Here is a 15790-nt window from a genome sequence, read left to right as displayed (position 1 = left end):
AACATCGCCCACTACATGCTTACTACCTTCACACAAAGTAATGGTGGTGGTGGCGGTGGAGGGCTGTGGTGTCAGCGGCGGCCAGGTGCCGGAGGATACGGTAGTGGTTGTGACAGTGCCTCTCTGTTCACAGCCACCACCACAAGTCACTGGCCAGCTAGAGCTGGTGTAACCCCCCCACAGCGAAGTCCTGGTAGTGGGATTTTACTACTGTCCGTCGGGAACCCGTCTGTCTGTGTTTTAACAGTCAGGATCCCGACATCGGGTAAATGATTGTCGGGATCCCAACTGTCGGGACCCCGTCCGGCACCCAAGTGAAATCCACCTTGCAAATGAATGTACTTGCTGTACGAATGGATGTATACGGATACAAATCTATTTGCAGCTGTATGAATATGTCCAAAACCCATTGTTTGAGGCTCACCATCTACTGATGTTTACATTTGGCATAAGTCATCGCAGGTTCACGGTAGCCAGTGACTTTACTCTGTGTTATCTGTCCTGGAGCTGACGTAATACTCCCTCCCCTAACAGGCTTGGCACATCTAGTAGACACCCTGGCATTTTCCTAAGCCCGCCTGCGTTTTTCTTATCACCCCCATTAAACGTCCGGTTTCCAACCCCAGATGCCAACTTCCTGTAAATCACCTTGCGACCGGCTAGCGAATAGAAAAAAGAAGCAGGATTTCATCACTGGACGGCCTTGTGCATGCGTACTATGGGCCGTATGCATGCACAGAGTATTGATAAATGCCAATTTGTGCCCGTGCAATCAGAAATGAATTACCCCAATAGCCTATATTGGCTTCATGGTAAGCCCATCCTTAGCAGACCTAAATTCACAGAAGCACTTTACACTATCTTAGGGCTTGTACACTACTCACAGGCGTTTACATCCACCCTACACTTCAATCACCGGAAGCAGAGCACAAAACGGCAAAATTCTATTTAGAGATGTCAATCCCAGGGCATTTTTTCAATCCCGAGATTCCCCCCCCCCCCCTTCCACACATTTACTTATGTAGTCAGTGCTGTGGGCGGTGTGGCTGGGGAACTGGACAGGCGCTGCAAATGGTGAGTGGGGTAGGGAGTGCAGGGGTGCCGCACTGAACGGCAGGGCCAGCGGCAGCAGGGCAGGCGGTGAGTGAGTGAGCCCTGCGCAGCGTGACCTTTAACATCACGTCACACTGTGCAGAGGCGCGTGATGGGTCGGGAACAGCAAGGAAGTTTTTGAGCAAGTGCTCAGAAGCTGCCCAGCATTAAACTGCGCATTTGCAGTCTAATGCCGAAATGCTGGCGATTTTGGGGCCAAATCCCGGGATCCTGCCGATCCCAATCCTCGAATTGGCCACCCTACTTATAATCATTAAGAAAAATGCTTCGCAATTGGCATGTACTCATTGGAAGCTGGATAAACCAAACACAAAACAAGTTGCATTCAGAGTCCGTCCCGCGTCCACTGAGTATAGACAAAGCATTCATCACAGTGATTAATAGGCGAATATTTTTAGGTCTGCTTACAGTGAAAGTGCTGGGAAAACACCATGGCTGAATGTATAACCGGCCTTATCCTCAGCGCTAGGGTCAGAAAAAAACCTGCAAGGCAACAGTCATTATATTAATATTCGCATTGTACAGTTAATGTAACATCCAGTAAATGATACTATGACAGGGAAACATACCTTTTGCTTAGTTTGAATTAAAATATTAACCTGAAGTAACCGATAAACATTCTAGCCCTAGTTACATAAACAGTATATGCAAATGTTTAACTTCACTCAATGTAGGCTACATATCTTATCTGTCCCAGCGCAGATAACGGGCTGCATAGCTGATATGGTCCTTCCTATGTGTGCATGACAAGTAACAGCACTGCTGTAAGGGGTCCGTGTCTGAGTTCTAGGGCTTTACTTCATAAGTACTAGAAAACTAGCGGGAAATAGTTGCCATCTGTATGGCCATATTTTACACCAGCAATAGTGTTTGCTTGTGCTTCTCCCCATGCTATCCGTAATAACACTGCTATTGCCAGCAGCAACCCCCTACTGGCTGTTACTTACATGCCTATGTATTGCAGCTGTAATTGTTCTGTCATTGCCATGTTAGAATATGGATAATAGGTGAAAATTAATATATATATATATATATATATATATATATATATATATATATATATATAGATAGATAGATAGATAGATAGATAGATAGATAGATAGATAGATATAGCAGCGGTTTTCAAATCAATGAAGACAGGAGGCGGCACTCTCAAGAAAACGTGATCAAATTGTATTAAATCATAGTGAAGAAAACGTCAGTGTTACAAGTCAACAGTTTCGGAGCTTACGCTCCTTCCTCAGAACGACTGACTGCATAACTCAATCAACAGCGTGAAGTGCACCTGCCATCCCTGGCGTTTGTCTTATGATGACAAGCGCCAGGACTGGCGCATGTTCAGTACAAACATATGTACTGCGAATGCGGCCAACTTCTATGGGCTGCTTCGGCAGCCCATAGAAGGAATCTTGGTCCCGGTGCCTGTACAATATAAATGACAGGCACTGGGACCAGTGTGTGCGCAGTACCAATATAGGTACTGCGCATGCGCAATTGCCGTTTTTGCACGGCAGTCCGCAGAAAGGTGTCCCGGAGGGAGGGGACACCTCCCAATGGGACTGCCTTGGTGACTGGCAGGTCGGACGTCCAATAGGAAGTCACTGCCAGTCACAGTGAAGCCAGTGCAGTCTCACAGACTGCATCTGGCTTCACTACAGTGGCGGATTTTTCCTGGGGGACTGCAGCCCTGCAGCCCATAGGTAAAAACCGCCACTGGATAGATGATAGATAGACAGATAGATAGATAGATATATTGATAGAAAAGACTGCCAAAATTATGGTTTCTGCAATGTACTTTCACTTTGAGCTGTGACAGTTTTTACTTTTACTTTGAGCTGTGACAGTTTTTAGCCCACAAACTCTCCACCCCACCCCCAGTTCCTATCCGCTCCCGCTTCTAATCTCTGTCTGCACATCTACCTATCTTTATCCAGCGAGTTTGAAACAGATCAAGTGGCTTCTAGTGGTCACCTGCAGTACTTCACCTCATAGAGGTGAGAAGTAGTTACCCTTTAAAAACATATATGTATAGATTTAGCTTTTTTTCTCTAGTAGTTCAAATATGGACTTCTACCAAAATGTACTAAAGTGTTAACGTTAACCCCACCGAAGAAGCTCCTCACTGTGTTTCTCTGCATATAGAAGCATATTGGGGCTGTATAAGTATTGCGGCTCTCATCACTTTTGATATGAACATTTCAGGATAAATAAAGAAGCATACATACTTGCCAATGCCTACTCCAAGGTGAGTGACCAAAGGGGGGCGGCAGGGGGAGCACTGGTCTTGCTGCGGCATGGCCATCATTAACGATGACCTCCCTCATCCGGACATGCTTGGACGAGGGAGGGGGTCATTAATGACCCGCAGAAGTGAGCATCATTAAGGACACTATAGTGTGTATAGGGGTTTAATCTAGTTCATGCACGAACAACGGGACTGTTATCATTGCAGCTCTATCAACACCTTCATTATCACCACACATTGGTAAATAGACTAGAAGTAAAGCGATCTACCATAGTACTCTAATGGGGCCTGCACACGGTGAGATTTTGCTGAGCGATGCTAGATCGCTCAGCACACATCGCTGCACAGCAATGTGCCAGCGATGTGTGCTGAGCGATCTCTCAGGGCCAGTGTTCTCCTGTGAGAACACTGGCCCTGACCAGCGATCTAACTACATTTATCCAGCATGCTGGATCTTAGTTGTCGGCCTATCACTATGGCCCTTACACACACAGTGATGCTGGGGCATTTTCTGTCAGATCGCTCAGAAAATGCCCTGAAATCACCCCGTGTGTAGGTTCCATAATATATTGCTAAATTCGTTAAATATTAATTCTTCTGGAATTAAAGTATATACCTTGGTTGTCATTACTTTGCATTCTTTATGTACTCTGTCATTTACTCTGACATCAGAATAATCCCAAAATTACAAGTTCCAATTATGGGAAAAAGATGTTTAGTTTTTGTTCTTGTTCTTTTTTTTTATAAACAGAACATGCTGAAAGACAAGAGACCCAGTAATAATTAGCCCGTGTAAGTCAGGACTTTATCGGTCAGGATTCTGACGTCGGATTCTGAATCCCGACTGTCGAGATGCCTTCTGGCACCCATTCAGTCTGACCTCTGAATTACCAGCAGATGAGCGGCTTTCCCGGCGATGATGCGGGAGCGCGCAGCAGCGATCACCGCTCATCGCCGGGCCATACACACTGGGCGGCTTTGAGCTGAAAGCCGCTCAAACTTGCTGTTTTGAGCGGCTTTCAGCTCAAAGTCAACCAGTGTGTATGGGCCTTTACAGTTACTTTCATAGTTTACAAATCTTAGGTGAAAGTCTATGCAGGTTAACATACAGTTGACCGGCAAAACGGAATGCCGGTGGTCAGAATGCCGGTGCAGGCAACAGGGTTCTGGCAACCTACTCCCTGCCCCCGAATTATGTTGTCCCATCATTTTGACATGCTGGTACCTAGTGGGGAAATAATTAGACTAAGCTGCAAGTTATAGATGTGTCCTTATTCACCTAGCCTCCAATCCCGAAAAAAATATCCCCATTTGGTGTACCATGATAAAGGGACTTGGTAAAAACCAACCGGACCCCAAAAGGTCTGGACCATACAGGGAGGCTGTAATCTCTACTTCCCCATCTCCCAGGTGACCTCTGTCACAGGCATCCACACTGGACGAGACAACCCAGGCACATGTACCAACACGCGCCCTCCCCGAACCACACTTTTTTTCAAATTTTTATCATTTTTATACTTGCTGAATAGCATAAAATGATTAAGCGTTGTAGAAGGCAATGGATTGCTCCCTACTGCCTGATACTCAGCGAGATGGGCATTAAAGGAGAAGGTAAGTAGGTTATCATTTGCTGAATAACCCAGTTATTCAGCAAATGATAACCTACTTACCTTTTCCTTTAATGCCCATCTCACTGAGTATCAGGCAGTAGGGAGCAATCCATTGCCTTCTACAACGCTTAATCATTTTATGCTATTCAGCAAGTATAAAAATGTTAAACTTCAAAATAATAGTTTACTTTATACTATATATATATATATATATATATATATATATATATATATATATATATATATATATATATAATGCCACTTCAGAATTACGTTATATAAAAATGAATTCCTCAAATCTCACAAAAATGCAGCAATAGAGGGAATGGTTCCCATCAGTCCCTGTATGGTCTACGGTCTCAGCATCCTGATCGCTGGCATCACCACACAGGGGGGCTAGGGGAGCGCATGCGCTGGGTGCTGGATGTCATACCCAACATGCATGCAGGACTTTAGCCAAATCACTGCCTTGCTCTGTGTGATGAAAATCCTTACTTCGGCCCTGCCATTTCACACCTTACATGATGATCACCAAAAATAACTCTGACCTAGAAGAGTTACAGGTTGACAAATTCTCACCTATTTATTATTTACAGTATTTATAAACAGTTTCTGATATAGCGCAGCATATTCCGTTGTGTTTTACACCTGGGGCAGCTCCTGTTGGTGACAGCATTTGGATAGGCCACCCATCCAATATTATTCATATTTCAATTTAGCTCAGAAAGTCCAGTTCCAAAAAATGCATAACATTTATGACATACTGTAACAGCATCCGCCATTTTGTTTAAGACACTATGCAAGCACATTTTGAGGTACATTACATCACCCCTCGATCAAAGCCGAAAATGACTGCATGCTGTTTGCATTGCGCAGTGTCATCTGGAGAATAAATAGAGGCACTTTGTGCTGGACAAAAGTAACAGCGGATATCTATGATCCCGAATCCCAAATTGTCACACTTAAAATAGTCCGATACAGTGACAGTCACCTCAAGGGTACATTGGCCTCAATATAACTCTGTACATGACCTTTATATGACCACATCTTTACTATTTAGGACAGAATGCGTCTATATTAGACCGCTTACTCCAATCACAAATCGTTGGCCTTTGTCGTTGTCACTACTTCAAAACCAACAACTGGTCACTATTTTAACACGCGTCCGCATTCCTGCTACATTTTGAATGTCTGTTCGAACACAGAGCTTTCTCCTTATGGAAATGTGATCAGGGGGTTAAGCAGTATTTTGGGACATTTGTTTTTTGTTTTTTTTTTTAGCTTAAAAAAAAAATCTGTACAACGATGGCTATCAGCATGGGAATAGGGAGGAAGGTTGTGCTAGTAAAAAATAAATCTATATCCCACAAGACATTATTTAAGGCCTCGTCATTAGCTGTAAATGTTTGTCATTTGGCGCATTAACCATTTGTAACCATAACATTATGTTTGATCAGATGCGAGTCTGCTTTAGACGTTTGTTTTTGTTGACACAATGCTGATACATAAAATAACCAAGAGTGAAAAAAGTTCATAAAAGAGATAACATTACTATCATTGGGAAATATACAGTAACTGTCCGCGCAGAGATGATCCACTACTTCTTAGCAATGGCGCCTCCAAAGGAACCCCTAATGGTCACATCAAGTTCTAGGTCCATATGCTCTCTACTTTATGTCCCTATACAGTTATATCACCATGCTCATAAACTATTACCTGACAAAGCCACAAGTCTTTCAACACAAATATAAAGATGATACTTGGGCCTCACAAAATGTTACAGTATTTTAAAGAGCCATGAAAAAGGTCAAAAAGGTCACTGGACATCTTTTTTAAGTACATATCAGACCACCAAGAAATGATTTGATTTTAGTTGCCTGCTAAGAGTTTGCACCTTTAACCAGCAACGATGCTTCGAATCCTACCAAGGGTCACGTTAATAGCAACGACAAGACAACAACCGGCTTATTTAACCCCTGACGCTCCCAGCATGTCACATTTATCCTTGAGCGAACTTCATTTATTTCATCCTTAATGTACATTCCTGTACCCATGTGTCATTTCTTTAGATAGATAGACAGACAGACAGACAGACAGATAGGTGGACTGACACAATAGGTATGTCTGTCTGTCTGTCTATCTATCCTGCCTGTCTCATAGACAGACAGACAGACTGATGTATATCACTATGGGAACAGATGCACACACAGACATGGCACTGTGGAGCAGCAGCATGCAGTGATCCTGTCCCTCACAGCCTGCTCTCATCCTAGTCCTCCTCTGAAGTGTGCTAACTGCTAAGTGTGCAGCCGGCACAGCTATGAGATCTGATGAGCAGTGTAGGCAAGAGAAAAGGAGGGGAGGGGAGGACTAGCTAATGGGATATTAAATATCCTGAAACATGCATTTTCAGCCATGTACTCGTAGCTCCTAAAAGCCAATAATGCTCTGGACTTCCTCTATTTAATTTCCAAAGGGGGCTTAAATGACAGGTCAGATCGATGCTACTTTCCCATTGTCTGTGGCTCATGTTCATCTCCTTAAAGCAACATAAGTAGCAGAATATACAGAGGTAATACCAGCTAATACTGCATGTATATATACATCTATTACATAGAGATACACAGTGGAAAGTGAGTGAAACAATAACAGGAAGTTGTCTAAAGCAGCTGAAAACTTTTCTGTATTATATAGTACCCCCTTGGGTGTAACCTCTTATTGGGGGAATGGTCTGATTGGAGCATGCTTTGGCACAGGGAAGCCTGAACATCAGCCATTACATTGGATCTGCTGCCCAAGCTCTGCCGGAAAGCACCATCTATCAAGGGAGAGTAATTCATAGGTCCAACCGGCAATGCAATTAACCCATTCATGTCTGCTTATTACCAAGCAGCAAGTTTTGTGTCTGCTGAAGATCAGGCTGAAAAAGAACAAATTACAATGACAGCAGTGAGAGCTGCATAGCCCTATGCTGTGTGTGTGCTGTAGCAGGGTCCTCCTACCTTTCAGACTTGGTAAATTTTTTAAAGGGCTGCCTGGTGAGGTCATGGTAAGATCTAAAGCTCTGAGGCTCTGCTGAGATGCCCTGCGCCCTGGTGGTCCTTGGTCCAATGTGGCTGCTGGTTGGCACAGCCAGGACAGACTGGTACTTGTGCAGCTTTCTCTTCAGCTCCTGGATTTCCTCCTCTTTATCTGACAAGCGGCTCTCCAGGTCCCTAATCCTCTCCTCCTTCAGCATCAGGATCTTGGCGAAGTCCTCCTCTAGGTCGCTCATTCTCCCTGGCTGTGTTGGGAAACTTGGTATCCCTGGAGCAGTGTCACAATCCCAGGACAAGAAGACAGAGGAATCCTCCCACTGCTGTCTGCAATAAGGTGCCTGCTGCTGCTGCTGGTGGTGAAGTTTCTCCCAACCCACTGCTGGATGGACTGAAGAGGAGGCTGAACAGCCTGAGAGTGGATAAGTGCTAATCCAGGGTCCCTTTTGGGAATTGCTGATTATCTTTCATTGAGAAACCAATTAGAGCTGCTTCCCTTTACTCTGAGACCCCCTCTATGATAAATCCATGGAAAGTAGAAGTCAGCCTCTCCTTACAAAGCTTCTGCTGGACTTGCCTTCATCCCACCATCATCACACTCCGGCACTAAGTGGCTGGGGAGAGGAGGATACACTAAAAAGCTTTGTGGCACTCACAAGTCTTGCTCCCTGAAATAGCAACAATTAGCATGTGATGCAAGCTGACTGTAATAGGATCCTGGGATGCTGGAATCACAGAAAAACACTTCTTATACAGAGATATACATCCAGCGCTCTCTGATGTGTCACCCGGTCTGGTCTGCTGCTTCTCATCTGCTGAGGTCTCCTGCCCTCCGGATTGCTGTCCTAGCACAGCGGAGGAAGAACATTTATTTATAGTTATTTAACAGTACCAGTACACTGAGCAATAGTGGGCAATCTGGCTGATCATATCATTTACTGTACTGTACTGTATGTGTTTTATTTACAGTTCTGCTTTTCTTATTCCTCTCACACAGATCAAGGTAAGTTTTTTATTTGCATATGCTAAACATAGTAAAATATATTTAATTTATGCCTGAAATCCCCAAAAAATTTTTAATTATAATTTTTTTTTTACCCTTTTAATGCACACAATACCTTTTGTCATGTTATAGTAGAAACCAACATCATCACCATGTATTTGTTTATGAGAACATAAAACCTTGTAGCATTCAGGAATGTAGAAAATCATGCATGTAGTACAGTATATGTATCCACTGACTCATTGTACACAAAACTTTCAGATACTTCTAAAAAGTAAATAAACTCAATTTTTTTTATTAGGTTGGTACAGAGAATATGTATTCCCATCAGTGTATTAGTGTAGTTGTTATCACAGCAGGAGTCCCAACACTGTGTTCAGCTGTAATAAAGATGTAAAAGATATCCATCTACTTGTGGACGTCAGTTTCTCACGCAGACACTGACATCTTGTGTTCAGATAAATTAGTGCCAAGAAAGTATTAAGGAAAACGTTTCCTCTGTTTATTTTGCTTCCCATGAAGTCTAGAGGACCTTGGGATACAGGCAAACCAAATTTGGTTGGGGAATGATGACCCAAGGGCTTCCCCAGGGTATTTACTAAACTGGAAGCTGTCCACATTGTAGAACTACAAATCTCAGCATGGAAGAAGTAATGAGGTTAGAGATTGAATGCAAAATCAGCACCGGTGCTGGTAACTATATGGATACTGTCCTCTGCACACACAGTAACCTGCTGCAATGTATTTAGCACAAAATGTTTGCTGGATGAAAAATTGCTGTCTATTTTCCCTTTCATCATTGACATGTGTCTTGTGATGAAGAGGCAAAGCTTTCAGTTCTGTTCTACATTAATTACTTTATCTATATTTATATATGTTTATACATATTGTTTTACACCTATTTTATAGAAGGAACAAACTACAAAAGAAGCAGGGTATTCGTGAAAGAAATAAAAAATTGTCATGTGACTTGAAGTGTTCTGAAGCCATAAAATCCACCTGATACTTCCACTTGGGTGCCGGATAAGGTAACAGTTATGGGTGGGGACTTATCCACAGTTCTCCTGTTTACCAATGCAATGTGAGATTGAAGTACAACAAAAGCTAAAGGCTTATAGGGGATACTGTATTCTGAGATTTGAGACACCAGCTGATTGAGCACTGGGGCAGCCGCAACTGCGTCTGTTTCTGCGTCATGGAATTCATACAGAACCACCTGTGGTTCAGTCTGCTGCTTTGCATAGTAAGATGCACTATCAGCAGCACAACAGTCGCACCATCGAACATTGCACCAGTCCTATATAGGCACAGAATGTCAGTCTGAACTTGGTGCCAATAGCAGTGAAACTGTGGAAGAAGCTACAGTCCCTGGCCTCAGGACACCACTCATGTTGTCTCACAGACCTGCTCAGTGAAGTTATGGTTCTAGTGCTCTCTGCAACTAAATTTGTTCTACATCCCCCGGTGGTAAATTTCCAAACGCAAGCGCACTAAGACTCGGACACATGCACAGACTGAAAACATTGTCCACTTGCATCAAATGCCACCTGTGCATCAGTTCCACAGTGTGGTGGTGGGAGTTTTTCACTAGTATTTGTCATGATGATATAACACAGAGATTCACTATTGTTATTGCTACTGTTTAATAGCATAATAATAAAGGTTCTAGCTTATGGAACATGTGTTATTAACGTGTTTATAGAGGGTAAACACATAATGACTGATGCTGAGTTGGACAAAGCAAAAAATAAATAAAAAAACAAACAAATAATTAACTTTATATTTATATCTGGACAAACCATGCTGTAATTCAAGTGTGCAAACGCATTAATATGTTGTTTTTTTTTTGCATTCAGAGTAAGTGCAGGTTGCTTTTGCATGTAGTTCACAAACAATTGCATTGTAGTTTAGTCATGGTCAGTACCAGGGTCGTGACACGGCTCTGATTCTGGTTCACTCGCAAAAGCAAATTCTCTCAGGGACAAAACAATGTGCACTGCAGGTGGGGCAGATGTAACATGTGCAGAGAGAGTTACATTTGGGTGAGGTTTGTACATCAAACTGATATATATTTTGCAGTGTAAAAACAAAGCAGCCAGTATTTACCCTGCACAGAAACAATATAACACCCAAATATAACTCTCTGCACATGTTACATCTGCCCCACCGGCAGTGCACATGGTTTTGTCCATTAGAAAGAGTATTTGCTTTTGCAAGTGTACCAGAATAAGGCCCACATGGTGCAGCCAAGAGACTCCATGTGCAGTTGAAAAGTTGGCCAAAAAGAGGGTGCTTGGCTTCATGCAGGAGTATGCTGACATCATTAAATGAGTGTGGTGTGGTGGGAAGCCTCAGATTACCACACTCACATGCAAGCTGCACCTGGACATTTCCAGCACAGCCTCCTCCTTCTCAGTGACAGGAGTCAAGTGTTGCAGGATAATGTCACTTCAGCACCAGGCTCCTGTAACTTGTGGAGGAATCTGCATTTTGTCCCTAGAGCCTGGGGTGGGGGCACACCAAGGAGTGTCACAAAGTCCACTTGTGATGCCACTGATTTAGATATGCGCTAGGACACGCCCTCCCGCAAATCTAAGTCTTTCTGCATGTTTACAAAGGTGCAAAGTTAATTGCTTTTTTGCTTAATTAGAACCGGGTGTGGTACAGGGGTCCGACAGTCGGGATCCCGACAGTCATTAGCCTGATGTCGGGATCCCGACTGGCCGGACCCAGACAGCATGGTGAGCACAACTAAGCCCCTTGCGGGCTCGCTGCGCTCGCCATGCTGCGAGCACGGTAGCTCACTACGCTTGGCTACGCGAGCCACCTATTCGATTCTCCCTCTATGGGGGTCGTGGACCCCCACAAGGGAAAGTAGCCAGTGGCCGTCAGGAACCCTGCTGTCAGTGTTTTGACAGTCGGGATCCCGATGCTGGGTAAATGCCTGTCGGGATCCCGACTGTCGGGACCCCGTCTGGCAGCCTTAGAACCATGGCATTTCCTTCTGACATCCAGGTTTACAAAATAAGTCTATGAGCATTAAAAAAAGCTAGTGCAACATCCATGTACATTCCAATATTTATTCTTCCCGTTTAATCTGCATTCATGTAGGGAACCTCTCATCATTCCTATTCTGCGCACAGTAGAAGAATGTGTGACCTGGAATTGGTAGTGGGTATTTGGTTTATTCACAGGCAACTACATTAACAGTATTGCTACAAGATATCGTACATGCCATGCTTTTGCATCTCCTGATCACATGCGTACTTGTAATGATGAGCTAGCTCCTGCTGATCAATAACAGAGGGGTTAGGTTATCCAAGGACAGGAACAAATAGGATGTGCAAATTGGGAGATTATTCTCATAGGCAATAGGGAATACAACTGAAAGGGGCAATGAATATACTGCAAGAACTAAAAAGGAGTATGAAAGAGATATTCAAGAGTCAAGAATCATAAGAGACAAGTAGTCATCCAAAAAAATAATAACACGTTGACACAAAATTAAAAGGACAAAACAGATAAATAGTCAACACAGGATGTGGGAAGATGATAGGGTCTGGCGAAGAACCGCTGGTGAAGATCCAAGTTACTATTTTTGACATACCATCCACCTTTCGCATCAAGATGTCCATGTTGGTACATAAATGCCCACAAGATTTGGTAGATGGAAGGAACTTGGCAATATCTTGGGGCAAGCCCAGGTCCAGGAGCAGTATTGTGAGCAAGTCCACTGGTTGCCAAGGAACAATACACAGGAACACAAAGTGTACGTCAGGGGAAATCATGAGCAAGTTGGCAACATTGATAATGCAACAAAATGCATCAGCATGCTCAACTGCTGTTCGACTCTGGTCAATAATGATAGGAAAAAATCCTTAAAAGAAAAACAATTGGAAATGTTTATGGATGATATCTGTGACATCTGGAATTAAAGCTTAAAAAATCTATTATAAAACTTGTATCCTAAAGAACTGCATTATAAAGCTGCTGGTCAGTGCAACGTATACTATGGATTACTGCAGAGATGAGATTACGCAGCACTGCAGAACGTATTGCATGTGTTTGTGCAATGCGCATTCTGCAGAACTGTGTGTATGTAGGAACGGGTAATGCAGTTTTTAATGCATTTAGGAGGTTATTCTGCTTTATGCACTCCCCCGCGTGTTCGCACGGGGAAGTGATGTTTTGCTACTGTGCAGGGGCTTAACCATTTATGCAGGCTCTGTGTGTGAATGGACTTGTATAGTTACCGGACCATTAGGGAGCATATTCGCCATACATATTCGATGCGGGTGGCAGGCGGCAATTAGATGGCTCACAAAGCTGCGAAATTTGCAGCTTTGTGAGTCAACCAGGATGACCCCCTTAGGACACATCTCTTTTTTTTTAAAACATTACATTTTTATTGCAAGTTATTTAATAGAATAAAGGGGATACAGAAGGGAAAAAGGGAAGGGGGACATAGTAAGAAATAAGCAGATGAAGTAATTGGGCTTTCTCATGTAGGCACATTTCAGTGGGGGGTGAATTGATGTAACTGCGGACCATGCAGACCAGGACAGAAACATAAACATGCCTGTTTTGGGGAGTATAATTTGCACCTTGGGCTGATTCTGAGTCACACAGTTCTCTGTTCACAGTCGCAAATGGATCATTGTTGCTCACAGCACATGCACAGGTGTGACGTTTTCTCAGGTGGAAATTTGCCAGATCTCTTCCTCTCTCTTGAGCAATAAAATTAAACTGGATGCTGATAGGGAGATGGCATATAACTACCCTGATTTATGGGAGTGTCATGGGAGTGTCATGAGTTGTGCGGACAGCAAAAGGAAGCCTGTTTGTGTCAGATCTCTTGCATTTAAACAGGGCTGGTTCAAGTGCCCATACTGTACTAATAATGACTGTAGTGGCAGCCAGCACAAAAGGCACAGGTTTCCACTTGTACTTGCACGGATCCCCTGCATTAGCATAAGGTAGTAAATCAGGCTCCCAGGTCTGCCAGCAACTAGAGGCGTTTTGGATGCAACTCAAAATAAGCCCCAGTATTGGGTACCTGGAAGCAGGGGCGGATCCAGGATAAAATGACAGGGGGGGCACCATGATAAAAGAGGGCTTAGGTGGGGGAGGGCGGTGTTAGTGGTGCCAGTGTATATGCTAAGAGAGTGGCAGAGAGGGTGGGAATGGGATTAAAAATAGGCCATGGCATTTAAAGTACGCAGGCCCACCATGGCAACAAAAGTGAAGGATGTAGTTGTGCGCGCGCCAAAGGCGCGCTCCGGGAAAGGGGGTGTGGCCACTGAACAGGGGGCCTGTCCTTGAGTGTAGTGTACAACACCATATACAACTTCTACACATTATGCAACAAAATACTAGACCCCATACTTGCCCCTTACACATGATGCCAAATGGAATGAGCCAAAATTTACATAATGCCACATGGATTGTGTCAAAATTCACATAATGCCACATGGATTGAGCCAAATTCAAAAAATGCCATATGGATTGAGCCAAAATTCACATAATGCCACCTGGATTGAACCAAAATTCACATAATGCCACACGGATTGAGGCAGAATTCACATAATGCCACACAGATTAAGCCAAAATTCATAATACGCTTCATAAACAGGGACATTGTCCACCAAAGGCGCGCATTAAACATTTACACCATAATGTCCATTACACGTTAAGTTACACGCCATTATGTCCATTATGTATTATGCCAAACACCATAATGCCTATTGAAAATTATGCTACATAAGTGCTGCTTATCTACATGCTCATTGCCAAGGGTTCCATGCTCATTGCCCGAGGTTCCATACTCGTTGCCATGTGGGATTACATGCTCATTGCCAAGGGGGATACATGCTCGCGGTAAATGGGGGACAGCCGCCATGCAGAAGGGGGACAGCCGCCACTGACAGTGGCAGAGCCTGGCTGTATTCAGAGCACTGCAGGTCCCGGCTAATTGAAATAATACCCCTTTCACACCAGAGAATGCTTTCCCAGGTTGGCCCCTTTTACACCAGCCTAGTCCCTGAATTTTCTGGTGTGAGGGGGAGAGAAAACCACCCATCCCCTTTAACCAGTTATCTCATTTAACCAGCTATATCTTCGGAACCAACTGACCCATTTACATGAGACAAGTATCACATTGAAGAACTTTTGAGTGGGCTTTGAACGATTTTGGTCCAGTGAAACTGGAACATTTGGTTCCAGAGTAATCTGCCCTCAAAGAACATGAACAGCCATGAAATTACATTTCAAAAATAAAACAATCGGTTTACACGCAATTTCTCTGGAACCGATTGACCAATATGGACCATCCTGGTATCATATTGAAGGCCCAGCGATTTGGAATTAAATGAGATCAATCACAAGCTTCTGTGATGCCGTGGGAGGGACTGGCACCTGTCGGAACCGGGTGGGGGTCGCAATTGACGGGTCCCATATTATCCTATGGGGAAAAAACGTTACAGCTTTGCCAGGCGATATCTCCGGTTCCCGGGGGGCTAGAGACACGGGGCAGGGCTCTTTGGAAAGCTCTGGTCCTCAGCTACAAAATGAAATGACAGGGGGGGCACGTGCCCGGGTGCCCCCCCCCTGAATCCGCCACTGCCTGGAAGGGTGCACTGATCATGATAATATTAGCAAGCCAAGCGATCGCATACGGGGCAGGTACAATGCAAGACTACATATTGGCAAATATGTGCATTTTTTCATGTATGCATATTGGGAGCAATATATTCCCAATATCTTCTCATCTTTGTATCAGCCCTGT

The 15790-nt window shown here is 43.9% G+C and overlaps 1 protein-coding gene across 2 annotated transcripts in view; it reads right to left on the bottom strand.

Moving 5' to 3' along the window:
- PRKG1 (protein kinase cGMP-dependent 1) overlaps positions 1–8505 on the bottom strand; it is a 983026-nt gene extending 974521 nt beyond the window's left edge. The window contains exon 1 of one of the 2 annotated variants that reach the window (XM_083149086.1): positions 7971–8505. In XM_083149086.1, coding sequence (XP_083005212.1) covers positions 7971–8242 — 272 coding nt within the window. In that variant the 5' untranslated portion in view covers positions 8243–8505. The remainder of the gene's footprint in view (positions 1–7970) is intronic. The other variant, XM_083149090.1, reaches the window with a different exon arrangement.
- Positions 8506–15790: the final 7285 nt, after the last annotated feature.

Source organism: Crinia signifera, chromosome 6 (genome assembly GCF_055691185.1).
Source record: "Crinia signifera chromosome 6, ASM5569118v1, whole genome shotgun sequence".
Lineage (NCBI taxonomy): Eukaryota > Metazoa > Chordata > Amphibia > Anura > Myobatrachidae > Crinia > Crinia signifera.
The sequence above is the reverse complement of the archived record's forward strand: the minus strand, read 5'-3'. Positions and strand labels throughout refer to the sequence as shown.